The sequence below is a fragment of the Apus apus genome, chromosome 14 (assembly GCF_020740795.1).
Source record: "Apus apus isolate bApuApu2 chromosome 14, bApuApu2.pri.cur, whole genome shotgun sequence".
NCBI classification, from domain to species: domain Eukaryota; kingdom Metazoa; phylum Chordata; class Aves; order Apodiformes; family Apodidae; genus Apus; species Apus apus.
In genome coordinates, this window is record NC_067295.1 from 3,236,492 (window position 1) to 3,257,035 (window position 20,544).

The 20,544-nt window shown below is 39.9% G+C and overlaps 1 protein-coding gene across 9 annotated transcripts in view; it reads right to left on the reverse strand.

Annotated features, from left to right (window-relative positions):
* Nucleotides 1–20,544, reverse strand: part of USP22 (ubiquitin specific peptidase 22) — a 92,157-nt gene that overhangs the window by 62,020 nt on the left and 9,593 nt on the right. Inside the window, exon 2 of one of the 9 annotated variants that reach the window (XM_051632124.1) lies at nt 6,068–6,150. The exons of 5 other annotated variants lie outside the window; for them this stretch is intronic. In XM_051632124.1, coding sequence (XP_051488084.1) covers nt 6,068–6,079 — 12 coding nt within the window. In that variant the 5' untranslated portion in view covers nt 6,080–6,150. Of the gene's footprint in view, nt 1–2,198; nt 2,220–2,259; nt 2,279–6,067; nt 6,151–13,663; nt 13,683–20,544 lie in introns of those variants that run through there. 3 more of the 9 variants (XM_051632130.1, XM_051632125.1, XM_051632126.1) reach the window with 3 other exon arrangements.

Genomic DNA, 20,544 nt, shown 5'->3' on the forward strand with positions numbered 1-20,544 from the left:
TTAATGGAGAAAACTCTTCCATTCACCCAGTACATTTCCAAGTCTTGATAGAGAACAGATGCCATCTAAGAGCAGACGATAACCAAGCCATTTATAACCCTCAACTGGCAGTTTAATCAAAGTTTCAAGCCAGGGTAGGCAGGCACTGCTGCCAGGAGACAGTCCTACCACTCTCTCACTCCACCTGGACATTTCTATTCCAATACCAACCAGGTACCAGCAGAACAACCTACACAGCCAGTCATGTGCTCAAGCTGGGAGATATAAGGTATTTGAAATGAAACTGCCACTCCCCCTCAAATGAACCTGTGTCAGTTCCTTCACCCAGCTCACCATGAGCCCCACACACACCCACTGCTGGTGCAGAACCTGTGGGCACTATGGCTAGTGCAGCATGGGCTTAACAACCCAACAGATGCTGATTACCAGGGGACAGAGGTCTCCATACATCTGTCCTAGCTCCGTTCTCCAGAATCACCCTCAACCCACAGTCCCTACCTTGGAGCAATGGGCTTTGCTGCCCAACGGCCCCTCTCCTAAGCTGGTTCAGCTTGCGAAGCTGAAGCCAGACTAAAACTCATCTTTTGTCAGGTCAGTAAATTTGGGGGGATGGAACAGAGTTGGATGGACGTCAGAGCTCAGAGAAAGCAAGATGTCCTAGCAGGGAGGTACAAGAGGTGATGAGGCAGGAGGTTTGGGTGGTGGGAGCACAGCTCTGCTGTTGGACAGCACAGAGCTCCTTGCTCCACTCAAAAGCTGTCATGTAACTTGAACATTAAAATGTTTGTGGGCACACAGCATCATATTTCTCTGCTGGGAGGTTTTGCCAGATCCATTCAATAGATTTCTCTGTACTAGCCTACAAAATAGTGGTGCAACATCAAATCCAAACCAGTCAAATAGTTCTGAAAGTCACTTCTGCCACTCTCAAGACTTCCTCTGAATCAAGTTTAGAAAGCAACGTTCTGACTGTTCACCAGAAGGACCCAGAATGGGGAGATACATAAGTTACCATGATTCAGTGGATATTAATAAGCATCTAAGCCTAACATGATGGTGTGTATTCCTATAACAATATATTTTAACAAGCAGGCCTGAAGGAAAAAAAAAAAAAGGGCAAGTATAAGGTTAAGTAGATTTTTTTGACTCTCAGTTATATTTGAAGAGATTTTCAAGCCAACCCCACACAGAACTATCTCTTAGCATAAAACTCAGGTACTTCAACACATTTTTTGAAAAATTACTGTCTAGTAAGAGACATTCTTAAGAGAATTTGAGGGATAAGTCTTTTGTTCAACAACACCAAAAAAACAATTCCAAGTCCAACACTGCTTGACTGGATGATAAAGAGAGGAGAAATTTCTCACAGTAAATTCATTTTTCATCTCAGACACCAGCGACTGCACTCGGACATGTGTTCAAGAGTAACTGAACTTCTGTGACAGCTCAGACCAGAGATCACTTACAGGGATATGCCATATTTTACTGACTACTCCTTTGCTTGTCAATATAGAAGCACCTTTTTTCCTTCATATAAAAAAGAATTAGAATTACTAAAATACTAAGCTATGATCTACCCAGGCAGTGCATTTCATTAAAAATAACCCTCAAAATTCTTCAGTAATATTTGCCCAGTCTGCCACAACTTAAAATTAGTGCTGAATAAATAATGCAGGATCCTGTTCTCTAGTCTGGCAATTTTCTTTCAGAATACTTATGTCTCTTAAAAAAACAACCAACTAAGCAGCTTGCAATATGCTGCACTGTGTCATTTCTTTTCAAGCTTCTACAAATTAAGACTTAACTCCTGAATCTCAGATGTCGTGTATTCAAAGTTCTCCTAAGTTCTGTCAGATGAAAATAGAATGGTTGAATCTAACCCCACACACCTACAGGAACAAATATTTTAAAGTAGGACCAAAAAAAAAAATAAATTCACCATCACCAGCATCATTTCCATCTTTAGAAAAATACTGCAGAGCTGTCAAACTGTTGCCTAACGGTCGCTCTTTGGCTGCAAAAGCTAAATAGGACCAGCCTATCTGTTAAGATTGCTGCTATGACAACAACTCTAGCAACTAGCTAACTTACTGAGCCAGCTAAAAATAAATCTTTTAGCATTACATGTATTGTAAACAGATGACATAGAAAGCATGTAAAACATGATCATTTTAGGGTAAAAGGCAAAAAATTCATACCCTAGGAGTTGTATTTTTCAACGAAAATTGAAACAAAGAAATTTTTGGTGGAGTTTCTTACAAGTGGTAAGTTAACAGATAAGTTCAATCACTTCTTTAAAGGAAGCTATTTAGCCATATCCTCCATTTGTTCAGTACAGCTCAAGATGTTGCTTTCTAAAATTGTAAGAAAACAAGGTTAAAAGACAGCGAAGAAAGAAATCGATATAAAAAATAAATAGTGGCTATTCCTAACTAGATTAGCTGCCTCCTTTTCATCTGTCTGTGCTTTTAAACAATTTGCTAAGTTAAAACAAAGCTGCCACTCTCCCACCCCAAATGGTCAAATTACTTTGTTTCATAATACTCCCACCCCTGCTGGCATCTCTTGAGGTGACAGTCTAAGACGAAACAGAAACCTGCACATGAGTGATCAAAAGTCAGTTGGATCCATAAAGTCACAAGTTTGCTTTAAAGCACGACTCAACTTTTTTAAAAAGCAATTAAGTCTTGTTGATGCTCCAGACGTTTTAGGGAAGTCAACCAGCATTTCAGCTGCAGAATCAACCTGTCACTTCTGCTTTTCTCTTGGATGTCCTCTTAGATACAAGAGCACCCATAAATGTAGAGTCTTCCCCTTCCTCCATACCCTCTCCCCTTTATATCCTGCTCTCTCCACAATTTTATTCTGTTGCCTTCTTGCTTCTCTCCTTTATTCTCCTCATGCTCAAGTACTCTACTCTCCATCTTTAACTCTCTTTTCTCTCCCCATACACTCAGTCCCTCATCTTATGTCTCCAGCTAGTCTTCCTTCAGTCCATGCTGAACCTCTACTTCCTTTAATTTTGCTTTGCTATTCTAAAAAACTGCACACAGACACCAGAAGAGGTCCCAAGTGTTTTATTTTTGGAAGACTATAATCAGTTTTTAAATGATAGAAAACTGTAAAGAATGGTCCTGCACAATGCAAATGATGTATGCACACAGTAACTGACATTTCTGATAAAGCTGCAGGAGTGAGCAGCATTCAAATACCAATTCCTTCCTTAGTGTTTCTCCTCTACTGATCCCCTTTGTTACTACTGAGACAGTGGTAACTCATGCCCAGATTCTCAGCAATGCTTCTATACCTTATAATGGAATCATAGAATATGCTGAGTTGGAAGGTACCCATCAGGATCATGGAGTCCAACTCCTGCCCCTGTGTGGGGCACTCCTAGAATCACACCATGTGCCTGAGAGCATCATCCAAACACTTCCTGAACCTTCTTTGAAGGAGGTTAAAGCAGCCTAGCAAACAATGTTAAAACTAGTGCATGACACACAAAAGAAACCTGGTTGCTTATTGACCTGTGTTACAGGTGACGAGTCCCATCTCTAAAGACTACCTGCTCTTGACATTGTTAATAGTGAGTTAAAAAGAAAGCAGCAGGCATCAGTAGGTCAAATAAACTAGGCTGCTGACACTTCAAGTCTTTTCCCAAATTGTCAGAATAGCTTATTGTTACTTTACCATCCTACCATCAGAACAGCAGTTGAGAAAACTGACGCATCCAGCTGGTGTTCTGCCCTGGCAGTTCCCTGTCCAACATCTCCCATTCCTGCTCACCTTTCCTGAGCCAGCTCAGGCTCCACCTGAAGCACAAAGGTCAAGCTGGGCACTTAGCATCAACTGTTCCAAAAAACCTACAAACTTGTTTCAACTTCATATAATATTGCTCCTCAAATGAACAACTGGCAGTTTCCAGGAGCAATACACTATCCCTGCCAAGCAAACAGTGCAGAAAATGCAACAGGCACACAACAGACCTCAGCTTTTGCAAACCATCCTTCCCTACTGCCAGCTACTTCAGAAGTAGCTTCAGAAGATCATTTTGTATTTAATTGTACATGAAAGGAAAACATCTTTTTAAAGAAGGTTTCCACTAGGGTACTTAAGCAGTCTTGCCTCTTATGCTCACACTAAATATACCAAAGCACTTTCAGAACGGAGCTGTTGTCAGTTAGGAACTTGTAAGCCAAAGACCTCCCACCTTTCAGTCTGCAAACCATATTCACCACAAAGTTTCACAGTAAAAGATGAACTAGGTAACATTAACAAGACAGTGGGAGGCTTCAGAGGTTAAAGATCTTAAGGAACCTCTTACCACACTATACGTGTTCAACAAGTAACTCAAAGCAGCAGATGAGTAAGGTACTCCTAAAGCAAATACACTATGGGTCCCTGCAAGTGTTAGATCATGTCCAAATTCTTAGCAGTAGGAAAGTAAACATTTCCCCATACAAATCTACTTCTACTTTCCCATCTTTTAAAGTAAGCTTAGAGACTTCAGAAACATGAGGAGAAAGCAATTTTCTAATACATTACCATAATTATTTAAAGTCTTTGGACTTCACTTTCCAGCCCAAAACCAAGCCTAATTCTTGAGAAAGAAATTAAATTTCAGTCAACATAGATTGTTTGTTGTGCAGCTCTAAATATCCCTACCTACAGAGTACAGGTGTATGTGGGCAATTCTCTCTCCATATATAAGTTTGTAACCATAAATCACTTTGTTCTCAGGAAACAGCATTTGTGCTCCAGAAGCATGACTTCAGCTCAGACTACTCCTTCCAAGGCAGCATTTAAGTGGACTTGAAAGAAGGTGAATTCAAGGCACATGGAGACACTGAAGAGCCCCACTCCTGACTGTTACTTTTGAGGTAGCATTTCTGTGAGAAACTGAGAAACCTATTCTAAAATTAACCTTGGTACAACCAGCAACTGCATGCCTCCCTTAGCCTAATTTTTTGAAAGAAAAAAAGGGCAGTCAATCACAAAAGGTCATATAACCAAGCACCACTTCTTACTTCATTGAAGACGGACACCCTATGGCTCTTCCAAAAGCAGCATTTCTTCTGCCATGTGGGAGGAGAAAGCCAACATTAAACCACAGCTGACAAGATTTATTACTCTTGAGTACTCTTTGCACCTTAAGAGTAACAAATTCAGGTCAAATCTGCTTTATGACATTTCTGCTGCTTCTTGGTCTACATTTCCATCAAGTTTCTCTGCACTGCTTTCCCAAGGCAGGCACACCACAGACCCACCAGCCATTAGCACAGCGCCTGGGATACTTCATACATTTAAATACTTAAAACTTCAAAGCCATGCTCTTTGGTTTCAAGAAACAAAAAGAGGGAATTGATTCTACAGCTCTCTGTGCTGTGGCATATAAATCACTCCTCCACATCCTGATAGGATGATTCAGAGTTACTGAGTCAGTGCACATTTCTGACACATCGGCTTTACAAAAATCAACTTAAGTATTGTTCCCTCATTTCCTACAACCAAGTCTTAATTATTATATTGTCCAATTAGAAATGTGAACATTTTTTTAAAGGAATATAACATCAATACTGTAAATTTTGTTTCCAGCTCCACTAGGGTGGGGATACTAGTAAAGGTTTTATTAGTACTAGCAAAACTGCGCACTAGTTACAGAATTTTGTGCTTTGCTAATTGTTCAGAAAGTCACCTTAAAAAAACTCCAACCCAAGTAACTTCCTAAACTGGGTTATTCTAAATGTTTGTTTAGACAGCAGCAGAAAAAGTTAAGGATTTCAGCTCTCTTCATCAGCAAACACTAGATCTAAAGCACTTGCTATGCACTGGTGTATTTGCTGGTTCCCAAATTGCCACTGGGTGCAGCAGAGAGAAGATCCCTACACAGCTCTCCTGGTCTGTGAGCAGCATCCCTACACAGCTTTCCTGGTCTGTGAACAGGACACTGGGCTCTGACCACAAGCTGAGCACAAGTTTGAAAACAACGACATCACACTTTAAAGACGAAATAGCCTAAGCTGTTAAGTAACACCACATTTCTCAAACAGTATAAATAAAAATATACCATTATGACCATCTGAGCAGCTTGCTGTCCTTCTGTAGATGGGATTAACCCACAAATCCTACTTCTGCCTCTAAGTGAAAAACCTGTGAAAGAGGGAAAACGAAAGTCCTGAACAAGTTACAAAAGAAGGCAGAAAGCAACTTGGAAGAAACTTTTTTTCCTTCCAAACTGATAAAACTTTTCCATTACACTTTATTCAAGATGCTGCATCCCAGCAAGTGCACAAACCGGCTGTCTTTTGATAAAACAAACTAGTATGTACATGAATTCAAGCTCCAAAAACACAGCTTTGGTTGAAGGGCTCTTCTCTAGAGAGCAGTGTAAGTCAATCTAAAACTGGAGAACTTTGATGAAATGAAGAATTTTATTTGGGGGTGAAACAGAGACCTGACTAGTTATCATTTAACCTCTACATAATAATTTTTTTTCTGCTCTCCTTCCTCTGGATAACATGTAAAACATTTGTTGGTTTTTTTTTGTTTGTCTGTTTTGCTTTGTTTTTAAAAAGCATCTTTTTCCAATTTTAGTTTACATCAAATTCCACAGCAGGTACAAGGGTGAAATGAACAGGAAGAAAAATATTAAGTTTCACAGTTTAAAAGACAAATGGCACGAGCTAGACAAGAAAACAGAGGATGTTTTGAAGATGTAATTTTGGTTTTCCCATATATAGTCACACTACTAAAAACTTGTATTTCAACAAGAACAAAGCAATTCTCCTGAATTCAAATGACTACGCTGAAATTGCTTATTTGCTTCTCCTTTGGTAGTTGCTCATCCCCACTACCAGCATTTACAAATCTAAATGATTTCTCAAGTACTCTATAAAAGATGCATTTAAGAGCCTATTGTGTTTTTAAACCATTTAAATAATGGATCTTGTTCAAATTAAATCCCATGTCCTCCTATAGTAAGATTATTTTACAAGTGGAAAGCTTATTTGCCTCATAAAAAACATGTAAGCTGCTTAAGGTTCAAATGCATGTCCCTCTCCCTGAACATCTATGATTGGGGGCTGTGTTCTGGGTGTTGATTTTGATCTGTCTCCTGCAATGCACCACTGCAGGAATGAATTTCACACGAGAACAAGGCCTTGCCAATACTGCAGCAAGTGTATTCTAAGCTCTACTACAAAATCTATTACTTTACTTCACCATTCCCCCATGTCAGCAAATCGTGGAAATGTTTAAGACGTCCTGTTAGGTAATGTATTGATCTAATCTGGGAGCACGTGACTTGGGAAGCAATTCAAGGAGCGAGCTGAACAGACATATCTGCCTGATGCTGTGCAGAGGCTTATTAAATCCTGCCCATGCTGCAGAGATTGTACTTTGCCCTGCATGAAGCTAAGACATGGGATTCTTCAGATGAAAATTTGGGAAGTTGGCCATATTCCCTTGGTGGAAATACTCCAGGTAGCACCCTTTCATTAAGAAAAAAGAAACTTCAAGATACACAGGATCAAAACCCTAGCAAGTCCTACAGCCTCATTTATCTCACAGATATTTCAGCTATCTTCTCTTTAACTACTCTTAAGATGTCCATAAAAATATGTGAACTTAATTAGTCCACATCAAAGTCAAAGCAATTCCGCTAGCAGGAAAGATGGATCAGATGATGCTCCAGCACAGAAGCTCTGTGACATGACTTATTTATGAGATCAACACTCTCAGCAAAAAAAGAAGACTAGTAGAAAATGAGCAGCAGAGTAACAGAGTGCATTTATTAGTGACTATCTGGTAAAAAAAAGACAAACCAATGGCCACAGTGAATAGGGCGGATCCATTGTTGAGCTTAACCAAGAAGCATTAATCTGGCAGAAAACATTTCTACCTTTAAAAGCTTCCTGAGTTACCGTTCTGTAAAGACTTTAAGAGTTATTATACCTGACATTTTTCTATTTACTGCAGCAAAGCAAGCCAACTGGTAGTGCAGAAATTAACCCCATTGCTTACAACTTTTCTGACAATTGTGGGTGTCAGTGATGATACATGTAACAAACAAATAAGGCACACAAGCCAAACTCATTTCTTGCCACAAGAATAAAACTTTTTGTCTAATTGGAGCCAAAGACAAGTTCTAGTCCCCTCACAGTGCCCACAAGAAAGAACATTACAAAACAAGAGCTTTAGCGAACATTTGCTGATTCTCCTTCCAAAGACCAGTTTGTCCAAAGCACCACACACCATCCCCAAGAAGCACGTTCCCCTTGGAAAACAAGCCAGAATGAGCTGACACAGAAAAGACCATTAACCTGCACACACTAAACAGTCTTCACAAAACAAGTGCATCCTCTGAAATTACAGTGAGTCTTTTGGAGAAAATAAGAGGGTCTCAAACAGTGCTTTCACTAGCATAAAATGGAACTACAATGGACAAACTAAAAACATTGCTTGTCTAGTTTCATTCTAGGATATTCAGATATCAGCATGTAAAGACATTTATGTTCATCCCGCTGCACATGTACAGGAACACTCTAAGCCAACTAGCACATCACTGCCTAGGAACAGCCAGAGAATGAAAGCAAATTCTCAATATGCTTGCACTGAACATTCTTTGGTATCTCTTCAGCTTGCTATTTCCCCATACCTCAGTACAAAATAAATTAATAATTCATTTTACTAGAGCAAAATAAGAGGTCTTTAATTCACTGGAAAACTTTCATGTAAATTCACAAACCTAAAGTTATGGAGATAAGCCAGAGCTGCTCAGAACTGCAAGTCACTCTTTAGAAGATTGAAGGTTTAGACACATGGACATTCTGAGCCCTACGGACATACAAGTCATCTTAGAAAAACTCAAAGCCATGTGAACAGAAAATACCTTCTGGAAAAGAAAAGAAGTTTTCATTTCTCACAGTAAAACTGGTAGGATGAATGAAAGCATCTTCAGAAAAAAAATATTCTGGGAGATGAGCATTCTCACGACAACAATTTATTCCTTTATTCATTTGGAGTTTGCAAATTGCTGTGGTCCCACAGAATACTCCTGGAGGTGGGCGACAGTTTCTTAGCAAAGTGCTTTTATCATTTTAAATAGGACGTGCAGCCAATTATTATATTTTAAAACCTTGTGCTGCATTTGGAATATTAACTTGTTTTGCAAAGTAAGTTCATTTTACCCGTCTCTCAAAGGAATTAATTGGGAGGGGAGCAGTTAAATTGTTACTGCCTCTCAAGATCAGGGCACGTGAAATTCTAGCTCCTGTGGTGCAGCATGGCTTGGAAAAGGGGTAGATTCCAAGTACAGAAATCTGGAATCACTTAAATGGAATTAACAATCAACCAAAAAGCCCCTCAACCTGCACCTTCCCCCCAAAGAAACAAAGAACACCCCCAAAACCCAACATAAAAACACATCATAATACATTCTCAATTTGGTACCTCCCTAATAAGACTCAGTTCTTGGAGCTGAGTTTAGAGGATCTTGCCCACACGTTGAGGAAAAAAAACCATAACAAACACTTGCCTTTTTTGTAGAAACATAGAACTACAAAGTTTCAGCTGTCTGGTCCTTCCCCCCATATCTCCAAGATACCACCAAGCACTTTATTAATTACCTCAAAGCCAACCTGCCATCCACTAGGATGAAAACAGCATTTTAAGTTTGTGATATTTGAAGTCTCTCTAACCTTACAACTACATGTCTAGTATCACACACCTTTGTACTTTGTGCTTGATATCTCCATTCCTCCCATACTATAGAACTTCAAATACACACTGGCAGCAAACTCAAAAAAGCAAGGACACAGTTTCTTCACTTTCAGAGTGCTACTGAAAAGCTTGGACAGCAATCCTTGGCCAGGCTTAACACCATAAAGGTCATGGAGGTTGTGAATCACTTTCTAAGTTTCCATCACTGATCTGGGGACTGTTAAAGATGCTACTTTTTTATGTTATTTCTTTTACAAAGTTTCAGTAGTAAAGCTGAAACCTTCCCCTGAGAAGTGTCATGACAATCCTGCCGGAGAAGTTCTCATTTCTTTCCTCTTTTACAGATTGTTGACTACAGCTAAAGAGATCTCCTTCTCAATCTTCTTCCCAACCACTCAACAATATTTGGGTTTCAGTGTTTTTTTCAGTATACCAAACAATAGCATTAAGTAGAAAGCCATACATTCCCTCATCACAGATGCCTGTGAGTCTCTCATTATCTACAGCTAAGGACATCCAAGAGTCTCAAAATCCGTGAGCAACCACAGAAGATGGAAAGTATTCCTTTTCCCATTGGCTAATGCTTTCCTAGCCAGAAAACATCTCCCATCACTAACAACTTCAAAAGCTAAGACCCAACAACAGAGGGGGGCATAAGAAAAAACACAGCATTCTTAAAGCTTCATAAAGACATGAACAACCTTGCAGCAGCAATTCCAGTGTCACTGCTGTAGACTGGTAAATACCCAATCACAACTATGTTGAAATACAATTTCTATTTCATGCTTCATCTTTTAACATTTATTCTGCTCATTCATAACTTGGAGCAAACTCAAGAGACATGTGGCTGAATTTCAGGAATTGGAACTTGTATCAACTTCAGAGGTAGCTTCAAGACTGAAGCAACCTGAAAATGACCTTATCAGTAGACTCCAGCTAAGTGCTACATGTTGATGACATCCAAATTCTCCTCCAGCAAAAGACAAGAAGATTTGACAGTACATTTTGTGCTGACCAGCCAGACCCTGCTCTCATTTGTCTTTTGTATTTAGGAGGAGAGCTACACCCTTAAACCAGTATTAATGTTCCCTTCCAACAAAGGCTGATCTCTTCAGTTTAGCACCATTTAGTTGCCACCATTATTATTTCCACATCTTCCTTTTTAGTAGGCTGCTTGATTACATAAGGCTGCATACTGAAAACAAAAATTAGTAGATTATAGTGTTTGGTTTCATTTCTGGACATTGTGCTTGGTTTGTCATTTAATGCAAAAACTGTTAGTTTAAAGTGTGGATATAAAAATTAGTTAAGACAAAACAAATAAAGACTGCAGCAGCCAGCTGGGCTCAATGGCTAGGAAAGCTTATTAGGCAAAGCACATGCTTTTTAGCTAGAACACACCTCTGCATTCCAAAAAGAAATCCCAGCAGGACAGCAAGCTTTTGCAACACAGGGGTAAGAAAAGAAAGCAGGAAAACACCCGGGCTGTTAATTGCAGTGAAGGCTTATTTCATAGTATCAACAGATCTTTCGTCCTATTTTCCTTGCTCTTTAAAGGACAAAATAAAATAAAAAAACCACCAAAATAAAGGCACCTTCACTTTTGCCATTTTGCTAGCCATGTTTTAAAGAGAAGCCTGTCTCTAGAAAAGCTTCACCTACCCTCTACTGTTCCAAAGGAAGATGTTGGAAGGGCTGCAGAAGAAAGGTTGAAAATACAATTAAGTGCAGATAACATGACTTCCAAGACCTAAAACATCCCCTCCATCCTTGATATGAAGCACGAAAGCAGACCCAGAGCTGTGAGCATTACACAATCTGTGTAAACATCAGTTTCTTTCTGAATTAAATTGGTTTCATAAAATTCGAATATCCCTGTTAAAATATGAAAGATGGAAAGGAATACGAGATTTCAGCCAAAGTGCTGCCCAGTCCTGGCAAGATAAAAAACAATCCAACCCCCTGCTACTGAATACAGCAAGTGCTGAGTTTCTTTTTAAGTACCTTTAGAAGAGTAAAAAATAAAAGAAAAAACTATTAAAAAAAAAAAACCAAACACATACACCAAAAGTCATAACAACACAACACTTTTATGGGGCAAAGACTTCTCTTAAAAGGCAAATGAGGAGTTCCAAGAACCATTTCTGGTAGCCAGCTCCAACCAGGTGTTAGTGAACTTTTGAAAGGAGCAAAACTTTCACTTAAATTGAAAAGCTGAAGCTAAGACCTTTAAAAAAATCCGAGAACTATTCTAGTTCCTGAAACTATTCAGAGTTCTGCAGAACAGGAACCATCAAGACAGACCGCTTTTGACACAATGCCACTGTTTCATTCCACAATGCATCTCTGTGACAAAACTTCAGAGGTTACTTCACATTCTCACACCAGAAAGCTCTAAATTAAAAAACTCAAGTTACAAGACAGCAAACAAAAACAGTTAAAGATGCCAAAGAATGTCTTAAAACTATATCTAAACAAAAAATGCTTATAAATCTTAGTGAAAGGACCTGATTTTAAAAAGAAATGCAAATGGATTCACCTTCTTGTTTCACCTACTGCCATTATACAGGTCAGGGCAGTGAAACTAATCAAACACTCTCACCTTCCAGATGCTCTCCTAGTCCTTATGTCTGTGCTGTGTAAGCAATCAAAAGTAACATGCTACATAACACACAACATTTTCCACTTCTTACTTGTGAAGACATTAAGATTTCTATTAAAAAAATATTTTGTCCACTCCTAGAGAGCTAGAAGAACAGTACTTTGATGTAGGAGACAATCTGCCTGCCAAAGTTAATGAACTACTCCAATTATTCTTTGATTAATCACACAGAAATCAAGAATGCAGAGAAAAGGTTTTCTAAGAGAGGGGGAAATTTTGTGAAAGTTCTGCAGGCAGGCTCAAGTGTTTTTCATCAGTACTGGGAAGCCATGGCCAGGCATTATTTTTTTTTTTTCTCAGTAATGAAATAATTCTTGGAATTAAAAGTGCCAAAAGATTTAATCAGAGCAGTATTTCCTGACATCCCGTTTCTGCTAATCAAGTGATAGCAGTGGCAGCTGATGAGGGAGAAGGGGGCACAGCACTATCTACGTGTGTTTAGCCCAAGATCTGCAGCACCACTAAAAACAGACAAAAGACACATATTCCAATAATGGACAGGTCAGGAATGCTATGGACAAAGGGGGAAAAGAGAGCTCTACTGAATGTCACAGCCTCTTAGGGATCACTAATGCAGGCAAATTAGTAATAATTTGTAGTAATAACATTGCCTGTAGAAGATGCTTGAAAGAAGAGAAGAGAGTCTGCTTATGCAACTGCTCATGCACATGCCACTGATTCATTCTGACAAGACAGAACTACAGTTATTGTCACATTTGTCAAGCATAAAAACACATAACTTTGGTTCTACATTAACAAATACTGGGCCCACAGCATGTCCATTAACACTATTAATTAAGTAGTGGTTCATTTACCAAGAGAGCATCTGCAGAGTAAAGCTGCAGACTGCTCTCAAAAAAATTACTCAGATATAATTTACAGTTCATTTTATCAAAAGAGTTTAAGGGTGCTTTTTGTGTAAAGCAGAACACAGAAAACTTCAGTTGTATAAATACAGTAATCGTGTGATTTGAATAATTCATTTAGAAAGCAAAAATCACAGATCTGAGGACTCCCAGCTGAAAAAAAAGACAGTTCAAAATTACAACACACACTGGTGGAACAAACTGTACAGCAAACATGACTAAGCTATTTGCAGACAGCAATTGTGACAAAATCAAATCATCTTTTTTGATCATCCAAACAGAGACTGGGTATTGCTGGCATCTACAAAGCCAGGTTTGGCCACAGTCTGTGACCTCATCATTTTGTGCAATGGAATCTCACTTTAACATGGCTGACAGGATCCACACATGCTACAAGAAAAGCCTTTGTTTTTACCAGCCAAACTCCATAGTCTAATGATGGAGCAGAACCCACAGTTCCTCAGGACACCTGCTGGAGGACAGAAGAGCTTACTTAGAGCTGTGAAAGAAATACCTGCTTGGGTCTGAAATCAGAACAGGGAAGCAATATCCAAGCAGCCTTCCAAGCATGGCTTCAGGATTTGCTCCAAAATGGATGGGCAAGAAGGCTCCAGCATTCACGTACTTGGAAGAAGAGCATTCTAATTTAGATCAAGTGGATGTAAGTGGAAGACTGAATTACAGAAAACCCAAATAAGCCAAAAGACAGACGGCATGCCTTCCCTTCTCCATTTCAGTTCTCTCCCCAAATCAACATGACTGGTCTGCTGGTACCCACAGCTTCCCCTTAAGTAGAGAATCCACTTGATGCAATCTCCAAAGTTACCACATTGAATTCCAACAGGGAAACATCATCCAAAAGTAGGACTCCACAAGTTCTGCCCCAAAGCTGCCAGTGACTGAGGTCTGAAGCCAATCAGTTCAAGCAAACAGATAAACTTAATGCTTCTTGTCTCCCAAGTGAGAAATTGAAGTTGGGAAGTGGGGAAAAGCTGCTTTGGACTTCAAGATCTGAAACTGCAGCCTCACCGGGAAAGAGAGAATTAGGGTATTTATAATTATTTGCTTTCCTTGTTCCTCCCCATATTTCAGGAACATTAACAGTTTTCAGAAACTCTTAATTAATTGTTGTTCCCAACACACTAACAAATATTCTCTGGCAGGGGAGCTGTACTTTCCAGCATGCTCTTCTGTCGGTCTAGCTTTTGTCCTAACAAATCCAACATCTACAACGCACATGGCAAGACAATTCAGCCTCCTTCTATAATTTACTCAGACATGTCAGTGGAGGCCAGAAACACAACAAAGAACTCAACCTTTCTGTCCTCAGATCCCAAGAGCTGTGCAGGCTACCCCAGCAGCGGGATTAAGTTATCTGGGCTCTTAAAGTCCCTGTATGCAGAAAAAAGAAAGGCTGATACATATGCACAAATCACAGTGTTGGAATGGGGGTGACAAGGGAGAACTTGGGAGGGAAAAAGTGAATTATTAAGTCTTTTACCTGAGCAAAAACCAGAACTGCCTTGGCATACTTCACTTGAAAAAAACAGCTAAGAGCTTGAAGCAAAAGCAGGGGATTCTTGAGTAAACTCTTACAACTGCAGATCACCAGTGACCTCACATAAAGCAGAACAAAAGTATTACACAAGATCCCACACAGATTCCTAGTTCTGAACTCCTGCTTTGATTCTATGGTTATAAACACGTGCAGTGTTTTGTGGACAAATACAGAGTCTTCATGCTTTCCAGCAGGATTAAAAAAAGAATGAGAGCCCTGCCTCACGCCTTCTTGAGAGCATCTCAAGTTGCTTTAAAGCTATCCCTGCCAAGTAAAGAGGTGGTTTACTCAGGTCTGTAAGAAGTCTTTCCTAGTTCTAGTTTTCAAGACAGTTTCCTATAATCTGGTAGTGAAAATAATTTAGACACACAGAATGAAATGTAAGAAAGGCTGCATGACACTGTATCCCTGGGCATTTTACAGAGCAGCAAAGAATAAAAAGTCCAAGTGAGGTAAAATTAGAACCACCTAAGCTCGTTAAAGGAGTTGTAACTAAATGAAATAGCATTTACAGGCCAGTGCCTAGATACGTTGGCCATTAGCAACTGAGAGTTCACAAAGTTTCTGTCTTTTGGAAGATCATAAGGACACAGATGGCAGTAGAAGTCACAGCTGTTCAGAATCAAGCCAATCTAGTCATTACCACATGTTCTTTAAGAAAATAAAACATTTCCACAACACTCAACTATTTCAGAGAACATAAGTAAACCAGCAAGGGGGACACTGCTTAAGTCTTCTTTTTAATTCCCCTCACACTACCTTAGAAGCCTTCCTCTGTCACCTGAACACAGAACTTCTTTAGAAGCAAAACCAGAAAAATGATCCATGATCAGAAGTTCATCTACCTCTTTACTAGTGCTCCACAGGAATGTGTTTCACTGTACAATACTTTCCTCCCTGAAGTCAGAACAGTCATAAAAAAGGGGGAGAGGAGGTTGATTGCACTAGTTCTACAGCATCTGGCTATGCAATAAGACTCTTGAAATAATTTTCTCTAGTGTAGCATATAGCCAACAAATCTGGCAAGAAGCAACTTTAAGCATGTGTTGCTGTGACAGCAATGAATTATCACCCCAGTCTGCAGCAAGATTAACACTTACAACCTTGGCACGAAGAGCAGTCTGCTCAGATAGTGTGTCAGGAGTAGTGCTCCCCGAGCAGACTCTAAAGGGTGGGCCCACTTTCAGAAATTAAGAGCACAGAAATGCAGACATTTGCCTAAACTGTAAACAAACAGATAATTTCTAGGGAAAAAGGCAGTGTACAGCCAAGGAAGTATGAACACCAAGGGAAATTCAAGGTATGGAAGGAACAGAACAAAAAACCCAACACCACAGCCTTTGAAAACAAGGTACAGCCTGTGATGGGAGGGCATGCTCCAAAGAACAGTCACAGAAAAGAACCAAAAATCAGAAAACAGCCTCCCAGATTCCTCCTGCTTACTACAAAAACATTCAGGTACCCAGTCAAACCAACCTGACATAAAATAAGCTACCCTGCAAGCTATGAACAAATCGTAGGAAAAAACCAACACTTCACTTTGCTTCATAAGCCAGAAGAAACATATAACATTAATACTAACAGAATTTATTTCACAGATTCCACTTCCAACTCTTAAATTGAAGGAAACACTTTAACAAGAAGCATCTGAATACGCGAGGTTAAGTGATTCAGCACTGAGGAAAACAAGGACAAAACTATTTAATCTCTCAGAAAAGAAATCTCATTCACTATTAGTAAAAGCTGGGTGTAAGCTTTAAGGGTGGTTAAAGTGACAAGAAAAATCTAACAGGCATCACAATCAACATGGTTTTACACAGGGCAGAGCTTTCTGCAGGGCAAAACTTTACCATTGCCTTGGAAAGCTTTATTTCAAATCTGTATCTGTAAAGAGGGATAATATACCTCCAAATTCCCAAACATGACAGCAGGAGAGAGAGTTAAAAGAACACTGTGTTGAGAATCTTTTAAGGAAGTGATCACAGCTCATCTACTATCCTGCAGGAAATTAGTTTCAATTCCCTGAGATTAGAAGCTTCTCCAAGTGAGAAGGTTGCAAACATGTTGTCTAGCAAAGAGGAGTAAACACTGAGTTGAAGTAGATCGTGTAACTGATGTCAGTTTGGGAAAATCTACTTTGGAAAGAAAGTAGGGAAGTGCACCTAAAGTTTTTTAATACTGCTTTGTAATGATGAATTGAATACTATATTGGCTGGGAAGACCAACCTTCATCCAAGGGACAGTGCAAGACATCCACAGAGCAGACTCCAGCATCCTTAGTTCCTATCATTCCATTCAGACTTCACTTGCTGCTGCCATCTACAATTGTTAACTCAAGGGGAATTAAAAAAGGAAAAAAATCCTAACAAAAACACACTACCCCCCAACTCCTGTGAAATTAGGAGGTGAGTAAAGCAGTTAGTTCTGTTTTTCATTCCCACAGAGCAGCTTGCAAACTATTTTCACCATACCTTTCCTCCCAGTTCCTCATTACTCCAAGCTAGCACATCACTAATGACAGACAGAGCCTTAAATCACTGATCTCTGCTAACAAAGACAACATATTGTCCCCCAAATCTATGTAATGACCTGCTGGGTCACCAAAATAGCAGCATTCTGTCTTCAAGAGCAGAAAGAGACACTACTTAGAGGGGTGGATATGAGCACCAGCACTTTCTGTGGTCCACTCTCCTTCCAGTTCCCTCCTCCAGCACAGATTACCACTGGAGCAAGGCAGCCACAGGGCACATCCTTCCTTGCCCATGTATTCCCACTAGTATCCACACAGTTCTGTGGGCTGAGAGGGGAATTTTATGTCTCAGAGGAAGCTGTCCTTCTGAGGAGAAGGGAGGCATTTCTACCTACAATCATGTTGATGTTATTAGCTTATTAACACCAGATATTTGAAATATCTCACTCATTTAGGCTTATGTGCTCCAGCTGGTTTGTTTTTTTTTACATTTGGGTTTTTGCTGCCTTTCAGCATATGGGATTGTATCCACTACCTGTGCAGCAAATGCCACCAAGTAAAATCCAGGCTTGACAGCTATTTTGGGCTGCTGGATTAGAAGTGTTAGCTGCATTAATGGGGCAGTGAGAACAAAGTCTTCTGTGGCTAGAGTGTGCTGAAACACCAGGCAAATTGGTGTATGTCAGCTCCTCCAGAAAATGTCCAGTTTGAGCAGCCTTCGGGCAGTATGATTCTTCAGGGAACTTCACACCTTTATTGTCCTCATCTCCACAAGATGGAAATTTTCAAACGTGGTTTTTGCAGGGTCCATCTCCTGCAGATTGAGGCTGTTCTGCTGCTGCTGCTGGAAGACTACTATCAGGGAGCTTGCTCTTGAACACAAAGACCACCACACGGTTGAGGGAGACCAGCAGGCCTGCCTGAATATGCTGCAGCAATACCAACAACAGATTTAACTGGTATTCCAAGAAAATATCAAGTCCCTCAGCACAACCACACGCTCAGGACGCCCTGATGGGCCTGCAAAGCCAGCACTTCTCCTCCACCCTAGGATGCATGTCAGGGTTTTTCTGGAGTGCTGCTCTTCTGCTGCCTTCATCTGGCACACCAGTCCTGCAGGGCTGTGGCCACTGGCACAGTTCAGAACAGCCTTGGGGCTGCTCTGCAGTACACAAGGGAGTAGGCTAGATGAAAACCAGGACCATGAACAGCTAATTTACAATCCCATTATCCTGTCATCCTCAACTATATGCAGCACGAGTATGACCTAGGCACATGCCCTCTGATGAGATGCTTTAAACAACAACAAAAGCAAAGCTAAAATATCTTAACAGAGCTCAATTATAAAAGACAAACTCTTAACTTTGAGACAGGCTTGATTCAAGAGAGAAATAATGGCTCATAACTTGATTATTTAGAAATAGACTACTCATTTCATTAAATTAAATATAATGTGAGAAGTGGATTTTATGTAATAGCTGATCACAGATTACAGGCATTGTACACCCCTGACTAATTTATTTTTCAGAAGGAAACTGGAGTAGAAGCAGATTATTTGCATACAGGAATAAGTTCTAATGACTGCAAACATAAGACAGGTTTCACACTTCAGGCTCAGCACACACTGGCACATCTGTGAAAGCACACAATGCTTCCAACAGCAGGCACAACCACACAACTGTAGCAGTATCAGAACCTTTCCAATTAAGTTAGCATTATGAACACCTTACAGAAGAAGTCATTAGCACATGGAGTAGACTCAAGCACAGTCAACCTGTCAGTGGCACAGTTCCTCAAACTGCCTTACACAGCCCCCAAGCATCACTTCTCACGTCCTTTGCCATCACCCTGGCACTGCCCCCTCAAGCTACCACCACTACAGCTGCTTGTTCAACCTTCTGTTGACAAGTAACACGCAGCTAATTCAGGTGAAATATTGCTAGGAGGAAAAAAACACAACAAAGTATCATTTTCATCCTAAACCCTTGCAGGTTCATGGCACAACGGCACCAACATGATGCAGCCAATGGTACAACAGAAAGAACATGTGGCCAAGAGCTGGTAATTTCTCAGACTGCTAAGGGAGGACACACAGCCACAACCAGAGTTGCAGTTCATGTTCTCAACTCACTAGTCTTTGGTCATACTGCACAAAAGGTCCAAATTTCACGTATCTTGCTCTTCTCTGATAAAGGAAATATTGCCCTGTCCTGTATCTAAAATGGCACTTTTGTCATCCAGACCATTTGTCAATTCCATCACATACTTGTGCCTCCCTGGTACCCACATATCTAGCTAGTTATAAAATGTTAATTCCAGATTTTAAAATTTTCCAGATTCTGTAACTTGCCTTTTCAACCTTAAAGTATTTTTTTATGTTGTGGCTTGTTTTCTTTTTTTCACTGTGTAAACCAACTTGCCTGCAAAACAGCTTCAACCTACACGTTAATATGCTAACAGAATTAAATGGCTTACTTTTCAAGGGATTGCCATAACTAAGTAATTCTTCAGGTTACCACTAAACTGCAGTTGTTTTTCTACAGTGACACTTTTTTGCAGTAAGCAGCCTAAGACAAAAAAACACTCCACCCCTTACTGCCTGAAATCCTTTGATAAGGGCCTAAAAACTTGCATTCCAATTATGAGATGTCCCTGTGACCTCAGACATGCCAGGATCCCTCCCCTTAAGTCTCCTTTTGATAAAACACTTCACCACATGGATGAACAAAAGATTCACTTCTCATAAAACAATTTCTTGAATGTTCCATGGATATTTTTCATTTTTAAACTTGGCACTATTTCACAGATACACAACAGTACACTCCACAGAATTATTCCCTTACACTTTGTGACTGAGATAACTTCAACTAGCAAACAACTAATTGACAGGAACTCTTCTGCATGTGTAAGTATAAATCAATTCTGCTAACTGGATCAATGCAGATTATAAAGAGATGCAGAAATTTAATTTATTGAGTGTTGCGAGCAAGTACGGGGGGGGGCTACAATTGAGACAACAGTAGAACTTAAATATCAAGAAAAGGTGTAAGAAGTGGAATTACCACATGACAAGGAAACATATCACTAAGGGGAGTAATATCAAACTAAGCTGGACAAAGCAGAAGATCAATCTTGCCAGGGAGCAGCCTCATAACGAGAGCACCTTGTTCCTCTTACAGCACATAACTGCAATAACTCTTGAAACTATTTTCACTGTCTTCCTCATTCTATTCTCCACAGCACTCTTTAAGATCATTCCATGACCAAA